At 44.3% G+C, this 18631-nt stretch overlaps 1 protein-coding gene across 1 annotated transcript in view; it reads left to right on the forward strand.

The window, feature by feature from the left end:
- The window catches only part of DOK6 (docking protein 6), a 391405-nt gene that overhangs the window by 314415 nt on the left and 58359 nt on the right, over positions 1-18631 (forward strand). Inside the window, exon 7 of the mRNA XM_084849962.1 lies at positions 15627-15744. Coding sequence (XP_084706088.1) covers positions 15627-15744 — 118 coding nt within the window. The remainder of the gene's footprint in view (positions 1-15626; positions 15745-18631) is intronic.

The following is an 18631-nucleotide window of genomic DNA, read 5'->3' on the forward strand; positions in this document are numbered from 1 at the left end:
TGCTTTCTCCATGATGCAGCGAATGTTGGCGATTTGATCTCTAGTTCCTCTGCCTCTTCGAAACCCAGCTTGTACTTCCGGTAGTTCTCGGTTCGCATACTGCTGAAGCCTAGCTTGTAGGATTTTGAGCATCACCTTGCTGGCATGTGAAATGAGCGCAATGGTGCGGTAGTTTGAACACTCTTTGGCGTTGCCCTTCTTTGGAATTGGAATGTAAACTGACCTTTTCCAGTCTTGTGGCCATTGTTGAGTGTTCCAGATTTGTTGGCATATTGAATGCAGCACTTTAACAGCATCATCTTTTAGGATTTTAAATAGCTCGGCTGGAATACTGTCATCTCCGCTAGCTTTGTTGTTAGTAATGCTTCCTAAGGCCCACTTGACTTCACTCTCGAGGATGTCCGGCTCAAGTTCAGTGACCGCACTATCATGGCTATCAGGGACATTCAGATCTTTCCTGTATAGTTCTTCTGTGTATTCTTGCCACCTCTTCTTAATCTCATCTGCTTCTGTTAGGTCCCTGCCTTCTTTGTCCTTTATCATGCCCGTCTTTGCACAAAACGTTCCCTTGAGATCTCCAATTTTCTTGAAGAGATCTCTAGTCTTTCCCATTCTGTTGTTTTCCTCGATTTCTTTGCATTGTTCATTTAAGAAGGCCTTCTTGTCTCTCCTTGCTATTCTCTGGAACTCTGCATTCAGTTGGGTATATCTTCCCCTTTCTCCCTTGCTTTTCGCTTCCCTTCTTTCCTCAGCTACTTGTAAAGCCTCATCAGACAGCCACTTTGCTTTCTTGCATTTCTTTTTCTTTGGGATGGATTTCGTTGCTGCCTCCTGAACAATGTTACGGACCTCCGTCCATAGTTCCTCAGGCACTCTGTCTATCAGGTCTAATCCCTGAAATCTATTCCTCACCTCCACTGTATATTCATCAGGGATATGATTTAGATCATACCTGAAAGGTTTAGTGGTTTTCCCGACGTTCTTCAATTTCAGCCGAAATTTTGCAAGAAGCAGCTCATGATCTGAGCCACAGTCAGCTCCAGGTCTTGTTTTTACTGACTGTATGGAGCTTCTCCATCTTTGGCTGCAAAGGACATAATCAATCTGATTTCGATATTGACCATCTGGTGATGTCCATGTGTAGAGTCGCCTCTTGTGCTGTTGGAAAAGAGTGTTTGCTATGATCAGCATGTTCTCTTGGCAAAACTCTATTAGCTTTTGTCCTGCTTCATTTTGTACACCAAGGCCATGCCTGCCTGTTATCCCGGTGATTTCTTGACTTCCTACTTTAGCATTCCAATCCCCTATGATGAAGAGGACATCTTTTTTTGGTGTTAGTTCTAGAAGGTGTTGTAGGTCTTCATAGAACCCAACAACCTCAGCTTCTTCGGCCTCAGTGGTTGGGGCATAGACTTGAATTACTGTGATGTTGAATGGTTTGCCTTGGATTCGTACTGAATCTCACCTTACAGCTACTTAATAGGGATGAATTCAGATCAAGACAGGATGGGATGTAAAGAACCACATTGGACGTTGTGCCTGCCTAAGGGTCATATTATTTTAAAAACAGGCCCTCATCCCAGATAGCAATCAACTTTGGGAAGTGAGGAGATTTTCAGAAACAGTTTGTGATATGCCTTGTGGACTGCTGTTTGAAGAAAAGAAATAACAAACATCTTTCCGGGCAATTCCAAGCTCTTGGGTGACTATTAAGTTGGCTCCCATGCATAATCTTCCCTTAAAGCAGTAGTGGGCAACTTGTGGGCCTCCAGATGTTTTGGCCTATAACTTCCATCAGCCCTCACCACTGGCTTTGCTGGCTAGTGCTTATGGGAGTTGTAGGCCAAAACATACATGCATCCATTATAGTTTGAGGAAGTTGTCTTACATAAACAATGAATACATGTAAATTATGCAAAGTATGCCCTTAGTGGTACCTTTCCCAGTTTGTGAATCTGTTGCTAATTTGATAATATTTTGGTGTTTTCAGTGGTGAACAATGGTGCAGATATTAGTATTATATAATATCAGCCAAAATGGCACTAATGACTTGGCAAGCAGGCAGAAGCATTGTAATTCACAGGTGTTTGGTATAAATGCCTCTTAGCGCAGCGAAATAGCAGAGCAAAACACTCTTTGCTGTTAAGCTGATAAATAGGCAGCCATTAGTGTGCTTTCAAAAACAGTATGCTTTTGAACAAACTAACATGAGCAAAAGACAAGCCCCTGCCCTGGGGCTCTTAGAGGCTGTGGTGTGGGTGAATGGAGAGAGGAAAGGCAAAATGGGAGGAAATACATTAACATATACTTCATTCAGATGGAGAGGAGTCCAGAGTTAAGCCAAGCATATACCAGAGCAATAGCAGTTAAATGTCATGGCTCCAGCACAGCTACATCAAGACAAACATTTACAATTGGGAATGTTAGCATATAGCACTTCACTGTGAGTGCCTTGGTCTTATGCTTAGACCAAAAAAAAAAAAAGCATAGCTACTCAATGCAAACTTAATAAGGCAGAGAATTGGTACTGATCAGATTTGGTTCTGAGATAGAATTCTATCTATCTCAAAGTAAAGACTTCTGCTGCTGCTTTTGAAGGAAGGTTCTTGGAAATTTTGTTTTTCTTTCTTAGAAAAAGGTCTTTTGATCTCACATAACATTTAGATGTTTGAGATCAAATAGCCTTTTCCAACAGAAAATGAAGCTCTTAAAACTTCAAAAGCAGCCCTGGAGGTTGAGGTACTTTTCCCTTATTTGAAGTGAAACCCAAAGGGCATCTGTGAGCAGCACTCCCAATACGTCTGTATTTTACAGTCCTCTCAATATGGGCTCTAATAAAAACTTGTAAGTGAGCTGGTTATGTGAAAACGTGTTGCAGTACAAAAATACAAGCGGATGTCTATAAAACTGCATCAGTAGATACTCTGTACACATTTTTTGTGGCAAAAATGGTGTATCATGTTCGGTTGCTTGTATTTATTTTTACTGAAAATAAAGTTTAAAAAGTTAAATATATTGCCAAACTTTACATTAGATTTTTAAAAATCAAATACAAGAAATGGGAACATACAGCTTACAGAGCTGTATGAATCAAAATGTAACGGGCCCAATACAACCGTGCCTGCATGCAGCTGTAGGGGCAGTGCACACAGAGCTCTTTAAAAAGCAGCTTAATAGCTGTTGACCGTGAATAGATCTGAGATAGCTCCATCTCAGAGAGGGCCTTCTCAGTGGTGGCCCCCAAGTTATGGAATGATCCCCCCAATGCGGCCTGTCTGGCACCAACATTGTTATCTTTTCAGAGCCAGGTTATGACCTTTCTCTTCTCCCAGGCATTTGGCAGCATATGGTAAGTTTTAATCGATCCTGGAATGTCTTAGGGTTATGGTTGTTTGGTTTTGAGATTGTTTGAAGTTGTTTTAGATATTTGTTTCTTTTGTGTATGTTGTCTATTCATGTGATTTTTATGTAAATGGTTTTTAATCTCTGCATACTGTATTTTTAATGTTTTTAATCTTTGTAAACCGCCCAGAGAGCTTTGGCTATTGGGCAGTATAGAAATGTTAATAATAATAATAATAATAATAATAATAATAATAATATAATAATATCAAAAAGATCATTGAAAAGGTGCAAAGAAAGGAAACTTGCTCCCTGCCCCTCTACCAGCTCCCGTCCTCAGTGAAGTGCAATGAACAACAATGTGTTACTTCCGAGTAGACACGTTTAGCCAACACCTCTTCTCGTGTCCATCCTTTCTCCGCGGAAATAAGGGTTATTTGTGGGTGATCACCTTTAAAGATCGTTAAAGTTATATGTACCTTCACTCTTCCGTAAGAGTGGAGATTTAAAACAACAGGCTTGCTCCCTGCCCCCCTCCTCGGTCCCGTGCTTGCTGTAGTTCAGTGGAAGACAATGAGTTACATCTGAGTAGACATGTTTAGCCAACACTTCTCCTCATGTCCACCCTCTCATGATGCAACTTTCCCTTCTGCCTATCAGCCCTGCTCTGCCCACCCTACACCGAAGCCAACTGAGGTCACACAGACTCTCAAACTGCACTGAAGGCACCATGATGGGAAAACCTGGTGCAAAACGACTTCACAAAAAAGCAGCTTTGGGGCAGGAAAAAACACACTTGATGCGGAGTGAGGGTAACGTCATCTGCTGTGATCATCTGTTAGGTGCAGTAGAACCGGAGTAAATCTCCTGTGTAGATGGGCCCCAGGTGTTTTGAACCATACCTTCCAAGATTCCTGACCATTTGCTATGCTGGCTGGGGCTGATAGGGGATGAAGTCCAAAACACCTGGAGGGCACCATGTCAGGGAATGCTGGATTAACCATTTGGGGCTCTTTAGTTCAGAAAAAAAGGCAACAAAAAGGGGACATGGCAAAAGCTTAAGATTATGCATGGTATGGAGAAAACAAATAGGACTTTTTGTTTCTCTCCCATAATATTAGAACTCGGCGTTGTCCAGTGGAATTGTCAGCAGACAGACAAAATGAAGTACTTCTTCCCCCAGTGCATAATGGGTTGAATCCAGATTTAGTCATATTTTCAAGTAGTTCCATGGAAATTAATGGGACTTAAGTAAGTGATGACGAATTTAAAACCCATTGATTGCAATGGGTCTCTTGGAATATGACTAAATCTGGATCCAACCAATGAATTCATGGAATTTGCTGCCACAAGATATGGCAATGGGCGCTGGCTTATATAGCTTTGAAAGAAGATCAGACAAATTTATGGAGGATAGATCTATCAATATCTATTAGATGCAAGGCTCCACTTAACCTCAAAGCTGAGAAGCAGTATGCCAAATACATACATACATACATACTGCTTCAAAGTTGAGAAGCAGTATGTATGTATGTATTTGTTAGATTTATTAGCCGCCCATCTTGCCAGCTATTGTTGTTGCTGTTGTTCAGTCGTTACGTCGTGTCTGACTCTTCGTGACCCCATGGACCATAGCACGCCAGGCCTTCTTGTCCTCCGCTCTCTCCCGGAGAGTGCTCAAGTTCATGTTCATTGCATCCATGATGCTATCTAGCCATCTCATCCTCTGCCGTCCCCTTCTCCTTTTGCCTTCGATCTTTCCCAGCATCAGGGTCTTTTCCAGGGAGTTTTCTCTTCGCATTAGGTGGCCAAAATATTTGAGCTTCAGCTTCAGTATCTGTCCTTCCAATGAGCAGTCAGGGTTGATTTCCTTTAGGATGGACTGATTTGACCTCCTTGCAGTCCAGGGGACTTGTAAGTCTTCTCCAGCACCACAGTTCAAAAGCATCAATTCTTCGGCGCTCAGCCTTCCTTATAGTCCAGCTCTCACAGCCATACATTACTACTGGGAAAACCATAGCTTTGATTATACGGACCTTTGTCGGCAACATGATGTCTCTGCTTCTTACTATGCTGTCTAGGTTTGACATAGCTTTCCACCTAGGGATGTACGAAAGTCACTTACCTTTTCACAGGGGTGCTTCATGGTGGGGGGGAGGCACTTCGCTTCTCCCCCCGAAGTTCAGGTGAGGGGGGGGAGGCACCCCGCCTCGCCCGGCCGAAATTCAGCCCGGGGAGAAGCGCCCCGTCTCCCTGGCTGCAAAACAAAAAGTGTAAAAAACAAAACAAAAGCGTGATAGGCTACGTAACGATTAACGTAGCCTATCACGGCTAGATTTCCAAAGTCAGCCGTGATAGGCTACGTAAATCGTTACGTAGCCTATCACGGGTGACTTTGAAAAGAAAAAAAAAAGCGCGTACGCAAATGGCGGCGCCCTATGGGCACCGCCATTTGCGTTCCTTATTTGGGCCCGGTAGTCTACGTAAAGATTTATGTAGGCGTAAATCTTTACGCAGACTACCAGGACCAAATAAGGAACGCAAATGGCGGTGCCCATAGGGCGCCACCATTTGCGTACGCGCTTTTTTTTTTTTTTCAAAGTCACCCGTGATAGGCTACGTAACGATTTACGTAGCCTATCACGGCTGACTTTGGAAATCTAGCCGTGATAGGCTACGTTAATCATTACGTAGCCTATTACAGGTTTTGGGTTTTTTTACACTTTACTTTGTAATGGCGGTGGCAGCAGCCGGTCGGAAGACCGGCTGCCGCCCCCGCCCCCGACGAAAGGCCGACGAACCGCTGCCGGGACCCGCTGGCGGGACCCACCGCTAGGAGGGACATTTGCCAAAGGTAAGTCCCATCCCGGGGGGGGGGGCGGGGGGGCAGAGAATTTCACCACCAATTTCAGGGGGCCGAATGCGTTGGCGCTCGGCCCCCTGAAGATTCAGGGAGAAATTCTCCGCCATCCCTGTTTCCTCCCAAGGAGCAAGCATCTTTTAATTTCATGGCTACAGTCACTGTCTGCAGTGATCTTGGTGCCCAAGAAAATAAAATCTGTCACTGCCTCCATTTCTTCCCCTTCTATATGCCAGGAAGTGATGGGGCCAGATGCCATGATCTTCGTTTTTTTAATGTTGCGTTTCAAACCAGCTTTTGCACTCTCCACTTTCACCCTCAGCAAGAGGCTCTTGAGATCCTCTTCGCTTTCTGCCATTAGGGTGGTATCGTCTGCGTATCTGAGGTTGTTGATAATTCTCCCGGCAATCTTAATTCCGACCTGTGATTCATCCAACCCGGCATTTCTCATGATGTACTCTGCATATAAGTTAAATAAGCAGGGCGACAATATGCAGCCTTGTCGTACTCCTTTCGCAGTTTTGAACCAATCGGTTGTTCCATGTCCGGTTCTTACTGTTGCTTCTTGACCCTAATACAGGTTTCTCAGGAGACAGAGGTAAGGTGGTCTGGTACTCCCATCTCTTTAAGAATTTGCCAGAGTTTGTTGTGATCCACACAATCAAAGGCTTTAGCGTAGTCAATGAAGCAGAAATAGACGTTTTTTCTGGAATTCTCTCACTTTCTCCATGATCCAGCAAATGTTGGTGATTTGATCTCTAGTTCCTCTGCCTCTTCGAAACCCCGCTTGTATTTCCGGTAGTTCCCGGTTCACATACTGCTGAAGCCTAGCTTGTAGGATTTTGAGCATAACCTTGCTGGCATGTGAAATGAGCGCAATTGTACGGTAGTTTGAACACTCTTTGGCATTGCCCTTCTTTGGAACTGGAATGTAAACTGACCTTTTCCAGTCTTGTGGCCACTGTTGAGTGTTCCAAATATGTTGGCATATTGAGTGCAGCACTTTAACAACATCATCTTTTAGGATTTTAAATAGCTCAGCTGGAATACTATCATCTCCACTAGCTTTGCTGTTAGTAATGCCCACTTGACTTCACTCTCTAGGATGTCCAGCTCAAGTTCAGTGACCACACTATGATGGCTATCAGGAACATTAGGATCTTTCCTGTATAGTTCTTCTGTGTATTCTTTCCACCTCTTCTTAATCTCATCTGCTTAATCTCATTTTGCCAGCTACCCGGCCACTATAGGCGGCGTACAATACAAATAACAACACAAAATACAACAAATTTACATAATCAACTGAACAACATTGCTCTAAAAAAAAAAAAAACTAGCCCACCTCGAATGCCCACCTGAACAGCCAGGTTTTCAAAGACCAGCAGAAGCACATCAAAGAGGGGGCATGGCAGAGGTCACTAGGGAAGGAGTTCCACAGAGTTGGGGCCACAACAGAAAAGGCCCTCTCCCTAGTCCTCACCAGCCTAGCTGTCCTGGCTGATGGGACAGAGAGAAGGCCTTCCAAGGTGTTGTTGGTGGTGCTCCTTAAGATAAATTGGGCCAGAACCATATAGGATTTTAAAGGTCAATGCCAACACCTTGAATTAGGCCTGGAAAACAACTGGTAAACAGTGCAACTCTTTCAGCACTGGAGTGATATGGTCTTGCCAATGGCTGCCTTTAATCAGGCGGGCCGCTGTGTTCTGCACCAGCTGCAACTTCCGAACCATCTTCAAGGGCGACCCCTCATAGAGAGCATTACAGTAGTGTAGGCAAGAGGAAAGACCAGGGCATGAACTACCAATGGGAGCAGATAGTTAGGGAGGTAAGGGCACAGCCGTTGTATCAGATGGAGTTGGTACAACGCCGCCCAGCTCATGGCTGACACCTGAGCCTCCATGGACAGCTGGGAGTAGAAAATGACCCCCAGGCTGCAGACTGGTCCTTCAGGGGCAGCCGCACCCCATTGAAGGGGTGCGGCTGCCCTTCCCATTGAAGGGAAGGAGCCTGGGGAAGGAGGACCAGCCAGCAGCTGCACCGGGTGATCCTGAGCCTGAGCCTGCTTCTGCCCCCGCCCACAGGTACTTAAGGCGGGGCTGCCAGAGGCTGCTCGGGAAGGAGCCTGGGGAAGGAGGACCAGCCAGCAGCTGCACCGGGTGGATCCTGAGCCTGAGCCTGCTTCTGCCCCCGCCCACAGGTACTTAAGGCGGGGCTGCCAGAGGCAGCGCCTCGGCGTCACGCCAAGCGCGACGCTAAGTGCGCACTTAGCGTCGCACTTGGAGTCGCAAGATCTACCCACCTGCCTCTCCAGAGACACCAGCAGCCACAACACCAGCAGCAAATAGCAGCAGCAGCAGAGGGCAGCAGTTTTAAAGACCAGGGGAAGGGGCAAACGTGGACTATCTGCTCCTTCTTCGCTGCTGTTCTCTTTTATCTCTTTTATATTCTTTTAAACTGTTGTATATTTTATATCTTAATATTTTAATATGTGCCTGGGAGGACTATTGGACAACTCAGGGGGTGGGGGAGGTGCCACCATAACTGTGGTCACGGGCAGGGGGAGGTATGGCGTTGGGGGATTAACAGGCCAGCTGAGGAGAAGAGGGGCTAGACACCTTACGGCTGTCCCCTCTTCTGGTTCTTTCCCCAACCTGATGGTTCCTGGCAGCCTTACCAGTCTGCCCTCGGGTCTGGTGGTGCTGCTGCTGAATGCCAGGTCGGCCCAAAATAAGACCTCCCTCATCCATGATTTGATTGTGGATGAGGGGGCTGACCTGGCATGTATTACTGAGACCTGGGTGGGGGAACTGGGAGGGGTCACTCTCTCCCAGCTGTGCCCTGCTGGGTACTCAGTGCAGCACCAACACCGACTTGAGGGTCGGGGAGGGGGGGTTGCCGTGGTCTATAGGAATTCAATCTCCCTCTCCAGGCTTCCTGCTCATTCGAGTGCAGATCTTGAGTGTCTGTACCTTGTGTTGGGTACCCCGCTGCCCATCGGACTCCCTGCCTGAGCTGACGGAGGTGGTCTCGGACTTGGTGTTGAGGACCCCCAGGATGATGGTCCTGGGGGATCTCAACTTCCATGCCAAGGCTGCTGTATCCGGGGCGGCTCAGGACTTCATGGCCGCCATGACAACCATGGGGCTGTCCCAACATGTCATCGGCCCAACGCATATAAAAGGACACATGCTTGATCTGGTTTTCTTGACTGGGCAGGTGGATGGTGATCTGAAAGTGGAGGAATTAACATCTGTCCCTTTGTCATGGTCAGATCACTTCCTGCTGAGGTTTAGACTTCTGGCGGCCTTTCCCCTCTGCAAGGATGGGGGACCTATTAAAATGGTCCGCCCCCGGAGATTAATGGATTCCGATGGATTCCAGAGGGCTCTGGGGGATTTTCCTGCTGGTCTGGCTGGTGCTCCTGTCGAAGCCCAGGTCGCTCTGTGGAATGCAGAGATGACTCGGGCGGTTGACACGATCGCGCCCAAGCGCCCTCTCCCTCTGAGCAGAGCCCAGCCAGCTCCTTGGTATACACCTGAGCTGAGGGCAATGAAGCAAGAGGGGAGACGGCTAGAACGCAGGTGGAGGAAAACTTGTGCTGAGTCTGACCGAACACAGGTAAGAGCCCACTATCGAGCCTACTCTGTGGCGGTGAGGGTGGCAAAGAGGCAGTTCTTTTCCACCAGCATTGCATCTTCTCAGTGTCGTCCGGCGGAGCTTTTCCGAGTGGTTCGCGGCCTCTTACATTCTGGGCCAGGGAGAGAGACGGTGGAACCCTCGGTAGCACGCTGTGACGAGTTTGCGCAGCACTTTGAGGATAAAGTCGCTCAGATTCATCATGAATTGGACACCACCATTAATGCAGTTCCATTGGTAGAGGCGTTCAGAGCACCGTCTGGTCCAGTTTTATTGGATGAGTTTCAGTTACTGAGGCCTGAGGATGCGGACAAGGTGCTTGGCCAAGTCCGATCGACCACTTGTGTGCTTGACCCTTGCCCTTCATGGCTTATTAAATCAAACAAGGAGGGGTTGTCCGGCTGGGTCCAGGAGGTTGTAAATTCCTCCTTGAGAGAGGGAGTGGTGCCTGCTGCTTTAAAAGAGGCAGTAATTAGACCACTCCTGAAAAAGCCTAACCTGGACCCAGAGGATGTTAACAATTATAGGCCAGTGGCCAACATCCCCTTCCTGGGCAAGGTGCTTGAGCAGGTGGTTGTAGGACAGCTCCAGGCACTGTTGAATGAAACGGATTATCTAGATCCATTTCAATCGGGCTTCAGGCCTGGTTTTGGAACGGAAACTGCCTTGGTCGCCCTGTGGGATGACCTCTGCCGGGAGAGGGACAAGGGGAGTGCGACCCTGTTGATTCTCCTGGACCTCTCAGCGGCTTTCGATACCATCGACCATGGTATCCTTCTGGATAGGTTGTCTGGGTTGGGAGTTGGAGGCACTGCACTACAGTGGTTCCGCTCCTACTTGGATGGCCGATTCCAGAAGGTGGTGCTGGGGGATTATTGCTCTGTGCCATGGCAATTGTGCCATGGGGTTCCACAGGGCTCTATTCTATCCCCCATGCTGTTTAACATCTACATGAAACCGCTGGGGGAGGTTATCCGGAGGTGTGGGCTGAGGTGCCATCAATATGCGGATGACACCCAGCTCTACCTCTCTTTTTCATCAAAACCAGGTGAGGCAGTGGCTGTTCTGAACCACTGCCTGGGCACGGTAATGGACTGGATGAGGGCCAATAAACTGAAACTCAATCCAGACAAGACGGAGGTACTGTTAGTGGGTGGTTCGTCTGCCCGGCTAGGTGATATTCAACCTGTTCTGGAGGGGGTTGCACTCCACCTAAACGATCAGGTTCGTAGTTTGGGGGTGCTCTTGGATCCAGAACTGTCACTTGAGGCACCCGTGAACTCAGTGGCACGGAGCACTTTTTATCAGCTTAGGCTGGTATACCAACTACGCCCTTATCTGGACAGAGATAGCCTAGCTACAGTTATCCATGCTCTGATAACTTCTCGTCTGGATTACTGCAATGCGTTATACGTGGGGCTGCCTTTGAAAACAGTCCGGAAACTTCAGCTGGTCCAAAATAGGGCAGCAAGATTGTTAACAGGGACTGGCCTGCGAGCTCATATTACGCCAGTACTTTTCCAGCTGCACTGGCTGCCAGTCCATTTCCGGGCCCGATTCAAAGTGCTGGTGTTAACATTCAAAGCCCTTAACGGCTTGGGGCCAGGTTACCTGAAGGATCGCCTCCTCCCATATGTGCCTGCCCGGACCTTAAGATCATCATCAGCGGCCCTTCTCCGTGAGCCCCTGCCAAAGGAAGTGAGGCGGGTGGCTACTAGGAGGAGGGCTTTTTCTGTTGTGGCACCCCGGCTCTGGAATGAGTTCCCTAGTGAGGTTCGCCTGGCGCCTACATTGTACTCCTTTCGGCGCCAGGTGAAGACCTTTTTATTTTCCCAGGCATTTTAGCTTTCTAAATTTTTATCTTTGCCGTTTTAAATCTGTATTTTAAACTCCTGTACTGCTGCTAGGTTTTATTGTGGTTGTATTGTTATATTGTGGTTTTAATGTTCTATATATTTTAAATTGTTTTATTGTGTGTTGTTTGGTTTTAGTTTTTGTGAACTGCCCAGAGAGCTTCGGCTATTGGGCGGTATAGAAATGAAATAAATAAATAAATAAATAAATAAATAAAATTGAACACCAGGTCAACATCCCCCAACCTCCCCTCATCTCTCACAAAAAGTACTTCAGTTTTGTCAGGGTTCAGTTTCAACTTAGTCCTTTCCATAGGGCTCTTCTTGTGATTATTTGTTCATTTATTTCAGGTTAGGTATATATACCCCACTCTTCAGCAAGTTCCAAGGATGTATTACAAAATAATTTAAAATTATATTAAAAACCACTTAAAAACACATCAACTTAAAGAACAACATAAAAGCAGCCCGCAGAAATAAAACACATACAAAGCAGCATAAAAGAAATCCACAGACATAAAACAGATCAAATTTAAAAGCCTCAGAAAATAAAAAGGTATTTGCTTGTTACGCAAATTACATCAAAGATTTAGTGTGTCTCCCCTGCTGCCCTTATGCACAGGACCTGTTCACCCACGTTGTTCCTTATCCAGCTAGGAATATGCACACAAGAACTGGTGATTGTGCTTAAATGCTATATAAAATAAAATATGGTCATTCGACACTTGAAATGTTGGTTTTCTCATTTTGACATATTTGCGAAAATGTAAAAATCAAAGTACACAAATTGGCTTCAAAATTCTGGTGTTGCTGAAGTGCTGAATATGGTTGGATCAGAGTTTTGTGTTTTTCAGTTTTTGTATCAAAAGGTGCATTTTCAAATAGTATATTTTTTATCAATCTCATAACAAAAATTTCCAAATATTCAATGCATGGTTCAGAATCATTTGGTTCCATTTCTTTCACAACAATTTACCTCATGCTCTGTTTTCCCTTTTTATTCATGGGGACTATATGGTAACATTTTATGTGTTTAACAATATTTCCAAAAATGTGCCTGATTATTTAGTTATTTCGATAAATAAGATCCTATAGTCAAACAGATACTTTGAAGTTCATGGAAAGATGTTCTGTAAGGATATCATTAATACTTAGCTGGTACTTATACTGGGGGGGAGGAAATGGTAACTTGCATATATGATTTTATCCAGTTTTTTTATTATTTATTTATATTACTACTACTACTTCTCACATTTATATCCCACCTTTTTTCCTCTTGCAAGGAACCTCAGGTGGCTTACATTATCCTCCTCCTCTCCATTTTATCCTCACAACAACCCTGTGATGTAGGTTAGGCTGAGAGTCAGTGAGAGGCCCAAAGTTACCCAGTGAGCTTCCATGGCCGAGTGGGGACTAGAAAGTGGATCTCCCAAGTCCCAATCCACTCTAACCACTATACCACACTTGCTCTCTCAGTTACGTTGCATATATTAACATTTTCACTGGCTAGCACTGAGATGGAGACATGTCAAAGGCAGTTTAAGGACAATCATTTCTTTATTTGAAAAGCAGGGTTTTGCTTTTTAAATTATCTGATATATAATTACCAAGAAATACCTGACAAAGTGGTAACTGTCCTCAACTATGTATAATAATGAAATGGAAGGTGCTCTTAATGGAAGTGTTTGCAATTACAAATCACTTATTCCAAAGTTGTTACCCTGAATTTCACAAGATCACTCTGAAGTGTCTTGTTCGCAGCAATTCTTTGTATAAACATATAAATGATTATTTCCTCTCTAATGCAAAAGAAATCAACAGGGATATATCTAAAGTGGGCAGTATTTCCATATATTAGTTATAGCCTCATATTCTAGTGTTTTCCGAGGACTGGGTGTGCATCGTTGCGATGTACAAAGAGCGCTGTTCATTATGTCCCTTTCTGACACGTCCCTGTTGTCCTTTAATCATTGTACAATAGCCGCTGTAGAGGAGCCACATGAGAATTAATGCTGTTTTTCTGAATCATTACCTCCTAATGAGATTGCTGCTTGCAAACCCATGAACTCTGCACACAACACTGCATCTTAGGGTAGCTGATTTCCAGTTCTGTTCAGCCTTATTCCCAAATCCAGCTAAGTCTGGTTTGGGGAGGTGGGGAGGAGAGACACATTTATTTTCTTAGCACAAAGAAGAGGATCAAGAATTTTCTCTTCTAGAAAGGGAAAGGCAGTTTTTATGAGTTCCCCCTGCAGCCCTCTGTGCCCCTTGAGAATCTGCTGTGGAGAGTTGGGGGAACCCCTGGAACAGCATGGATAGTGGTGCAAGTGTTTGCAGGTTTCCATTCACAGGAACCTCTGCTGGATCAAAGTCCTTCTGCAAACTGAAGAATTCCTCCCATGACCAGAATGGCACCTTTGGGTATCCAGTGTCAAGCAACTGTTATTGTGCTATCCCCATCAGCTCATTATCTGTTTCTCCTTGCTCGATTGCTACTGGAAGCAGAAAATAATTTATTGTACACACTCTGACAATTTGCATATTATTTGCTTACACACCCCAGTAACTTCTATAGCTTATTAAAACCTTGATCTGTCTTACTACTGATGCAAAAACCTTGAATTTAGAAATATTTGTTGTGCAAAGCATTAGATTAACCTCTCTGACCCTATATACTTCATGGCATGACCTGGGACTCATAGGGTAAACCACACTCTTTGATTGCAGTTGAATTACTCTGGAATTGCAGTTACATCCTGGTTATGTGTTTGCAAAGATTTTTTACCTGTTTGCTCCAATAGATTGCTAGACCTATGCTTTTATCTAGTGGTATGTACAGTGTGGACTGGGCTCTCCTTCACTGCCAGGAGAGAGGGATACAGACTATAGAAAGCACAGGGGATATGCTTTACATGCACTAATGGCTGTGCTATATGAAACTAAAGTTCACAGTTGTGCTGATAGTTTTTCAGTGTTTCTTTCTGGAACATAAGGTGGTACCTGTTTTCATTGTGAGAACACAGAGCAGAGGTAGGAAACCTGGTACCCTCCAGATGTTTTAGACGATTGGCCATGGTGTCTGGTAGTGAAGGGAGTTGTAGGCCAAAACATTGGGAGGCCACCAGGTTGCCTACCCTTGACCTAGAGGATAATCTGTATTTTACTCTTCTGTTGTCCCAACAGATATTTGATTATGTCGTTTCTTTAAAAATAACGCATTATTTAATGTTCATACACACTGAATATTTTAGTTACCTGTCCAAATGAGGTTTTGTCCACCTCTTCTTCATTTTGTTGAACATAGTAGACTTCTACCATGACATGCCATCCTGGCTTTTTCTCCATTATCTTAAATCACTTACTTGCAAGATTATCTCATTTCTAACTGATATTCTATTTGTGGCTAAATCAGTCAAGCCAAATCCATCCTTGTCCATCAAAGGTAATATAAGAAGGAAGCATCTGTGCACTCATCATCAGCTGTTTCAGGAACCACACATGTAGAACTGTACTGAAGACATGGTTCCCAGAGCTGTGAATCCAACAATCGGGATATTGCATACAATTCCGAATATTGGATTGGACACTGGAAATGCAGTTCTGAACAAATAATTCATAGGTGAAGGGGAAGACTGCATGCAAATTTACCATCCTTCCAGACGATAGGTTGAATCCGATGGTGTCATTCTACCAATGGAATGGCTTCCATCAGTGGAACTGGGAGGGGGGCAGTTCCCCCTCCCTCTGTAGCCCCCCCCCCCCGAAAACCTTCTCATTAGGGATGGGAAAGCCTCCAGAGCAGGTTTTTGACAAGATTAGTCAATTGTGAGTGAAATATATCGATTTAAGATGCTGCTCATGATCATAATGGCTTGAAACATGAAGGGCAGGTTGACTGGGGAACATGATTTGACATGTTTTCTTCATCTTTGCAGCTTCAGACCAATTTGACTGAACCAATGACATTACCCAAGTCAATCTCACTTCCTCGTAGTGCGTACTGGCATCACATCACTCGGCAGAACAGCGTGGGAGAAATCTACGGTTTACAAGGTAAGACACTGGAGCAATAGAATGGCATGTCCATTAGCTTCTCTCACATTGAGCAAAACTCATGCAAATTGGTTTCATCTGCGCCGGCAGTTTTCTCTCCATTTCAATTACTAAGGCTTGTCATCAAACTCAGTAGGGATCACAGATAGGCTTTCTCCTCACCCACCTTTTAACTTCATAGTCTAATAGTGAATATTATTACCAGAAATCTTGCATAGGCTGAAAAGTCAATTTGACAGTTCAGTTTTTAAACAGAATACATGTATAATGTGTGGCTTCTCAGTATCTAATGAGAAAGGGTTGTGTGGATTTTCCCAGAGGAAACCATTTTCTGTTAGAGGAAAAGGTTGTTTAAACTGGCACATACCCCACAGAGTTTTTGCCATTTCCCAATGGCCAATAAATAGGCAATTACTGGTAGTGTCTTGTCAAGTATAGAAGGGAAGGTGGGAATGTTCTATATGCAATGGTGTCTCTGGTGAAAGCCTAATGTCAGCCCAGATGTTACGCATTTGGAAAGGACATTTTCCTCTAGTGTATACTGAAACCTTGACAGTCAGAAGGGACTAGGCTGCTAGGCAGAAGGAACCTGCCAACTCCATCAGGTCTGCTTGAAACTCTTTAGCGAAGAGGCATATGATAGCCAGTTTCTTTTCTGTGAGTGTTCTGCTTAGTCATCCGCTCCCAGCGGAAGCAATGTTTTATTGGGCCAGAAGAAGTGGAGGAATCCCTGGCTTATTTTCTTTTATTGCAATGCACTCGGATGATCCTGAGGCCAGTGGACTACTCTGAAGGTGACAGATAAATTAGGCAGCTCATTTTGCATGTATCTTCACTTGTCTAAGCCAGATTCAAATAATGAGAATTTACAATATGAATTTCCCTCCAGTAGCATAGGTTGGGCTGAATGAATTGACCTTTTTCTCTTTACATACAGAACTGTCACTGCATATCCTGCAGAAACATTCCTCCTGTATTCCAATTTAGTTTTTTCTTCTTTTCTCTTTCTCTATGCTCTTTACACCATGCCGTGTGTAATATCTGACTAGTGGGGTTGATCTCCTTCATTTATTCTGAGGCATCCTGTCATACCTTCCTATCAAGACTACTATCTTGATTTCTTCTCCCTTGGGAAGTTGATATAACAGTCAAACAGCCAAACTGGTATCTGTCCCAAATAGAGATGTGAAGGCCTGGGAACAAAAACAGAAAAATTCTGAAAATCCCCCTCATGTTTTCCTAGATTTTTCCTACAGGCAAAAGAAGTCCCTGGGGGGAAATTGGGGATGGACCTGTTTTTAGATTCCCCCTTTTCCCTGTTTTTCCCCCAGTTTTTTTTTCGAGGCCTTCACATCTCTAGTCCCAAATCTAGCCCTTTTCTCTTTTACAGATGGGTTTACTCTTTTAACCATAGTCATGTACTTATTCATATACTAACATTTCTACAATGGAAAGTTTAGATTCTGATAACGTATGCTTAATAGGATTGGTATGTCATTATGTGTAGTAGTGAAAGGTTGGAGGTTGTGTGAGAAATATCCATGGGCTGTTAACCCTCAATTAAAAGTGTTTCTGTCTAATGTGTTTTTGTCATCAGAGGATGGGAATTACATGTTACAGAAAAGTGGGGCAATGTCAAAAACAGTGTCTCGGAGTCAAGCTTGGCTGTTCTGTAATAGCCTGTGTCATTAAGTCATCACATTATACACTTCACACCAAGGCTATGGCAATCAGGGACATGCACAACTTGATGAAATAAGGGCATATTACGAAGGGTGAGAAATTGACATGAGAAGGTTATTTCTCATGGCAGCCGTGTGTTTCTTTAAATGTATAGTTCTGTTCAAATTAATAGGCAAAATAATGCTGAGAAGAATTGGACCCCTCCCTATCCTCAGAATACAAAATTAGGGACATTTTGGCAGTTTTGCAAAGTGAGGAAAATGTTTGTCTCACTTACCACTGCCATTGTTCACACTCCCCAGTATTACTGGGTGCCGTTTCTTCTATGCGTCCTATGCAGACAATGTCAGAGTGAAGGCAGAAACGGGAAGTAATTCTTCTTGCCCATTACCATGCATCTTCTGCGTAGAAAGGAAGCACTGAAGAAATGATGTGCTGCAGTGAGTAGTGTGATCACTATTGTTACTGCTAGAACCGTATAAACACCTGGTGGCTGGGTGAAAGGGTGGATCATAATTTCATGAAACCTCTTGAAACTAGCTTCAAGTCAAAAAGGACTTTGGGGTCATCCCAAAAGATCTTTGGGCTCATCTAAATGGAAAAAATGAACTGTCTTTGGTAGCTGATTCTAACAGATGTTAGGAAGATGTATTGTGGTCTCAAGGGAACTGGAAACCTTACAAGTTAACAAAATTACTACATGAGAGGAACTTCTGTTTAGAAATTAGAGTGAAACCTGCGTGACAGTTGTTAACGCCTTACCAGCATGAATTCAGTGCTTATAAGCTATGCTGTGCTATGTTCGTTTGTGCATAGGAATTTTGCAGTATTTGCAGAGTCCTTAAGAGACATATTAATTTTATCTGTGTGTTGGTTGGCCATTTCCCTTCTGTGTTCTCACTTGCTTCCTGGATGTTTTAAAATTAAAATTGTCAGCTCTTCAAAAGAAGGTTGGACTACAAGCATTGCCTCATTAACAGGCATTCACATTAGCTGCCCTATTTAGATACACAATACTATGAATAATTCCTTCAATAATAAGAAGTTTGTGATTTTCTGGTATTTTTATTTAATTTGATCATAGTACAGTCAGCCCTTCAGCACCCTCTGCATGACTCAGATCTTTGTACCTAACTTTAATGCTCAGCTAATGGATGATTACTTCGTCATGATAGATGAAAAAAACTTGCCATCTCTAGACTCT

Source organism: Heloderma suspectum, chromosome 4 (genome assembly GCF_057233095.1).
Source record: "Heloderma suspectum isolate Gila_16-S chromosome 4, 16-S_ref, whole genome shotgun sequence".
Taxonomy (NCBI): domain Eukaryota; kingdom Metazoa; phylum Chordata; class Lepidosauria; order Squamata; family Helodermatidae; genus Heloderma; species Heloderma suspectum.